General features: G+C 41.2%; 1 protein-coding gene across 1 annotated transcript in view; it reads left to right on the plus strand.

Moving 5' to 3' along the window:
* Window positions 1-6,000, plus strand: part of sgsm1a (small G protein signaling modulator 1a) — a gene marked incomplete at both ends in the record, with an annotated part of 45,115 nt that overhangs the window by 31,820 nt on the left and 7,295 nt on the right. Inside the window, 5 exons of the mRNA XM_080738598.1 lie at window positions 2,440-2,575; window positions 2,953-3,096; window positions 3,956-4,085; window positions 4,662-4,726; window positions 5,529-5,674. Of these exons, the coding sequence (XP_080594724.1) occupies window positions 2,440-2,575; window positions 2,953-3,096; window positions 3,956-4,085; window positions 4,662-4,726; window positions 5,529-5,674 (621 nt within the window). The remainder of the gene's footprint in view (window positions 1-2,439; window positions 2,576-2,952; window positions 3,097-3,955; window positions 4,086-4,661; window positions 4,727-5,528; window positions 5,675-6,000) is intronic.

Genomic DNA, 6,000 nt, shown 5'->3' on the forward strand with positions numbered 1-6,000 from the left:
AGAGGAGAAAGTTTTTCGCTAAATGTTTTATAAAATTCTGAAGGGTAGCCGTCCGGGCCTGGAGATTTATTGCTCTGCATTAATTTAATGGCCTCAGTTAGCTCCGTTAGAGCTAAAGGTTTATCTATCCGCTCTGCCTCGGCTAAGTCGAGTTTAGGGAAATTGAAAGAAATGCTGTTGCATCAGATGGGTCGTTTGGAGACTCCGATTTGTAGAGAGTGGAATAAAAACTAGCAAATGCCTGGTTGATTCCAGAGGGAGTTGTCTGTAGTGTATTAGAGCCATCTTTTATCTGCAAGATCTGCCGGGTGGCAGCTTGCCGCCTAAGTTGGTGTGCTAAAAGGCGGCTGCATTTATCTCCATGTTCGTAATACCGTCCCTTCGATCTAGTTAGTAGCTTCTCAGCGGTTGTTGTAGTCAGTAAATTAACTTTATTCTGAAGGTCGAGCCTCTTTTTACATAACTCTGGGGTAGGGTTTGACACTATGAGTTTGTCCAAATCAGCGATGTCCTTACATAAACCGTCAAATTTTTGTTGTTTGGCCTTGTTGGATGATATTGAGTATGAAATTATTTGGCCTCTGAGAAAAGCCTTCAACGATTCCCATAAAATGGAGGCAGAAGTGTCTTCCGTTTTGTTTGTAACAATAAAAGTGTCGATCGAGCTGGAAATGTAGTCGCAGAACTTTTTTTCAGACAAAAGCAATGAATTGAAACGCCATAAGGGTCTTTCCCTTTGACAGTTAGAGAAATTTATATCAAGTTGTATAGCTGCATGGTCTGAAATGACTATAGCCGTATAATCACATAATTCAACGGCTGGCAGGAAAGACTGATCAACAAAAAAGTAGTCAATTCGAGTAAATGTTTTGTGTACATTTGAGAAAAAGGAGAATCCTTTTGTTTGAGGGTTTCTCTCTCTCCAGGGATCAACACAACCATTTTCCTTCATGAACACATCAAAGGCTTTAGCCATAGCCGATTGTTGTTGAATTTTAGGGTTTGATTTGTCTAATGCAGGGTTCATCGCTGAATTCAGATCTCCCCCAAAGATGAGGCGGTGAGTATCTAAGTTGGGAAGAGATGACAAAAGGTTGTTCGCAAATCTGGCATCGTCCCAGTTTGGGGCGTAAACATTCACCAAGACTACTGGTATCTGATGAAGAGTACCCGTTAGAATAATATACCGCCCCGCATTATCAACTTTAGTGTCAGAAATAGTGAAGTTTAATCTCTTATTTATTAAGATGGCAACCCCTCTAGTTCTACTATCCAGGCTTGAATGGAAATATTGGCCCACCCAATTGCTGCGTAATCTAGTATGATCAGATAATCGAAGGTGAGTCTCTTGTAAGAAAGCAATATCTGGTTTCAGCCTTTTCAATTGTAAATAAACTTTGGATCTCTTTATCGGCCCATTTAAGCCCTTCACATTCCATGAAATAAACTTTATATTGGAGCATCTACTCATACCAATTTAGTTGGGTCAAGTAAAAAAGTGGAGGATGACTTGTCCGTTGCACTCCTAGCGTATGACTTGTAATATCGTGTGACATAGAGAACAGTTTACAAGCATTATTACACATCCTGAAGACTTATTAAATACAGAAAGCAAAAGGACAAACAAAAACATAAATACAGTGTCGAGTGTGGTCGATAGCAATATTCCCCGGTTCCCTAAGTCAGCTTTCCAAAAAGAAAAGGACAGCGGGAAAAAATATCCAAAACGCTTCCAATCGGTGTTATTCCTGATCATAATCTATTCTAATCTGAACGCGTGTTGGGTGACTCCCCACATAGTCACAATCATAACCATAATTTTGACATTGAAAATAGAACAAAAAAGTTTTAGTACAAAAAAAAAAAGAAGTTCAAACCCGAGTAAGGTTACCAAGTATTAAGAATAATGAATTTAACCAATGTATTCCCAATTATGAGGGAAAAGAGGGATAGGAACATTAACAGTGCTACTCCCAATTAGTAAAAAAAAAAAAAAAAAGAATAGCAAAGAGAAGAAAACATATACATATATACTGTAGCAAAGGCTATAATCTATCTCCATCCAGTGAGTATCTCCCGAGGTCCATCTGTATATATGCAATCAGACTGTTAATAGATACATTTTGATCACGTGACCACAGAGATAATATGTACAGATTTGCGTGATAAGTATTAAGTATTCCACAAAATCTGTAGGAGTTGTAGCAAAACGTGTGTTTTGAAGAAAACGGAAAATGGCGTAACGGCTTGTCTGACGGAAATGGGTGTGGCCTATATGGGGAATTGCGTCACGATCCAAGAACGCCTTGGTGTGATGTTGCTAAATGTGTTCTGTGGCTGTGTTAGCGGTGTTTACTTGTCCACCATTGTACAATATGTGCTCTGTTATGTGAATGACAAGTGTGTTTGTTTGCATCTGTATTCTGTATTCAATTACAGGGCAAAGTGTTCCCTAAACTGCGAAAGAGGGTTCCTCAGGGGTCCGGTTCCGTAGAGTCGGTCTCAGATAAGGAGGAAGATGAAGCCACAGACTACGTCTTCCGTATCCTCTTCCCCAACAGCCAATCAGAGTTTGGTAAGGAACTTTACCCCACAGGGTATCATATTAATGTACAGTACTAGTTGGAATGCATCTAGCACATTGTGCTTTTACCCCTCAGGCCAGGAACACATTTTTGTGTATTACAGTACATGTATAGTATGTAGCAACTTCTTTTTGAAAACACATTTGATTTTTTTTTTCTTAAGATTTTCTATGAAATGAGCTATCAAATACAAATAGTTTGGGAATTTTGTTTATAGCTGCTACAGATGCTGAGTAATAGTTTTCCAGAAAAACTGGGTAATTTTCAAATCGGATTTAGGCCTTAATGGGAATGTGCGGCAGCCACTGGTATCGCCCAAGGGCTGCAGTATCTTTTATGAAAATGTCCCCCTCGTTGTTTGTTACAGTGACTGTAACCCACCCTCCCCATCTGACTTCCTCCTTCTCCCTTCGACTGAGAAGACTGCCCCCCTCCAAAACAGGGACCCTGGTGGTCCCAAAGCGGTCATGCAGCTGTCCTGAAGAATCCCCTTTACTCCCAGGAAACGGCTGTAATACTGTCACGCCGCATCTCGTTCGTTCACCTGTCGGCTTATCTTGCTTTAATTCCCTGCCTTTATTATCCGCCCTGCTCTCATCTCTGCCTCTGGCCATGTTTATTGATGTTTGCCGTAATCAAAGGCCCCTCACACACACCCTACACCCTCCATTTTAACTGCGTTACAATGCAACAACCTTTTTCAAGATGGCGGTAGGTGGTTGAATGGTCATGGCTGTTGAGCTGGGAAAAAAAATAGTTTGCTTGCTAAAGGCTAATCAACTAAAGTATCGTATATTTCCAAATAGTAGCTAAATTGATTTGACTCCCCCGGGCGTCTAAAAGAACCGGGCGGTCGATACGCAAACCGGTGTCAGACCCCCGGCTGGGTATTTGGTGCCCGGCGGTTATTTGCCCCCGGGCTACTATTTGGAAATATATGGTAGTCTAGGTTTGTGTTACTTAAATGCAGATATCATGGATTGAAGCAGGCAGTTGTTTACCCATCCCAAACTGCTCAATGATCTTTGCTCATTTGCTTGATCTTCTCTCTTTCAGTCGGCAGCAGTAATCAAACGATTATTATATCTGAATTAATACCGACGGGGTCATAATTGATGAGTGTAATTCTGAGTGTGCATAGCGCTGCAGCTGCGTTTAAATCATCAAAGGCCAAATGCAAATGTGCTTAATAGCTTCAGCAGAATACTGCGTTAACAGTAATATACTGAATCTGATACTGATGACAATGGTTTGGTTGTGTGTGTGTGTGTGTGTGTGTGTGTGTGTGTGTGTGCGTGTGTGCGTGCGTGCGTGCGTGCGTGCGTGCGTGCGTGCGTGCGTGCATTTGTGCGCGTGTGTGCACGCTACAGTGACTCCTCCAGATCTGATGGACCAGGCGGCCACAATGTGGCATCCTACTCTCAGAAAGTCCTCGTGTTCTTCCTGTTCTCAGGGGAGCCTCTCTGATGGGGTACCACCCAATGGATGCAACCATGAGAGGTGAGGGAGTAGAAATAATTGCGACCGTTGGTCGCAGATTAGTATGTGAACGGTCACATCTGACATCACACTCTGGCTTCACTGTGATGCCACACTAACAGAATCCCTTGTCATAGACGTCATAGGACTTTCACATGCATGTTTGGGCTCTCACAGCATATCTCCATATACAGTACATGGATCTCCATATATGGGTACCAGGGGTATCCATATATGGGTAAAATGCACATACTGTATGGAGACTACGGATGGTGCAATGTAGGTGTAAGAACTTTAGATTCTTAGGGCCGCGTAGTGGCCCAAACTCTTGCAACTCTATTATGGGGTTGGGTGTAAGAATCCAAAGACAAATACACCTGTGGACAGTTACAACATTAATGCAACAGAGAAAAGCTTGTAGGGAAAATGCAAGCAAAGCAGAGTAGCTGTTTGATAATAAATCGAAGCTGACAATTTTGTGAGTTCAATTAGGTTCTCTTTTGGAAAACATGCACAACAAATCATTAAATTGTTGTGTCTGCAGAAGTGAGGATTTGTGTTCCTCATTTGTCATTTCTGTTCTGTATTATCTGACAGGGCTCCTTTGAAGATGCTCTGTGACAACATGAAGTACCAGATCATCTCCCGTGCATTCTATGGGTGTATGTGAATGCAAAACACCTCCTCCTAGTCTGTTATTGTGTATCCTGAAATGCTATTTGATAGGGGTGTAACGATATAGTAACTGAATTGAAAAATCTATTTTAGTTTGCAATGATGTACTATATTGTTTGCAAAAGCAAAATATCGTACCGTTTTGGCTTTGTATCGTATCGTATCTTTTTAAATGCAGATAATCTGTATCGAATCATTTTGCAAGGCAAATAATCTATTGTATGGGAACTAAGTATTTGTGCCTTGTATTTAGCAATTTTAAGAGGAAAAATGAAAAAGACGGGTCTAATTACCTTTCCATTCCATTTAGCTACTCTTGGTCTATCGAAAGATTTGTGTAATATCTGTGTTCATGTCAAGTTGCGGGTTTGTCCATAGGTGTTGAAATATAATGTCCATGTATTTGCTAGAGAATCACGGCGATTACTTATTTACAGTATATCCATAATAATAGATTTTTGACACGTTTCACACAGATTTAATTTCTTTGCTAAATAGTTACTATATCGATTTTAAATCATTGAATCGAATCGTATCGTATCGCCATGAATGAACCAATATCGTCCATGCGTATCGTATCGCTATTAAAATGTATCGTTACACCCCTACTATTTGATATGTTATGATTCATGTGTTTAAATAGAACAATTGTGATAAAAAAAAAAAGAAAAAAGAAAAGCAAAAAGAAATAGCAACCATGATTGGCGGTCACCTTATACTGTAATTCAATAAGTATCTTAATGAAGTTTCATAAGATTGATTGGATAATTTACCTCTTTTATCTGAAAGGGCTTGCCTACTGCCGTCACCTGTCCACTGTCCGTACACACCTCTCTGCTCTGGTCAACCACACCATTGTGGAGCCTGGCGTGCCGTGTGATGCCTACAGCGGTCTCACCACTGACGTGTGGCAGAGATTCCTCCAGGACTCCACAGTAAGCAACACCATTAGTCACCACACTCTCCACGTCACCACTGCCTGGCTGCTGCAGCACAAGCTTAACATTAACAACTGCTGATATGCTGTTCACACACGCACGAACGAACGCACGCACGCACGCACGCACGCACGCACGCACGCACGCACGCACGCACGCACACACACATACTCATGCACACACACATCCAGTTCTCTCATTTCTCTGTCTGTCAGTATCTCTCATCCATATGTATATTCTCTGCTAATCCCGACATTTGGAACAGAAGCTCCAGGCTTTGATTGCCTTGAAATTAAATCTGATATTTGATACATAGAATTATC

This window comes from Nannobrachium achirus (assembly GCF_963921795.1).
Source record: "Nannobrachium achirus genome assembly, chromosome: 12".
NCBI classification, from domain to species: domain Eukaryota; kingdom Metazoa; phylum Chordata; class Actinopteri; order Myctophiformes; family Myctophidae; genus Nannobrachium; species Nannobrachium achirus.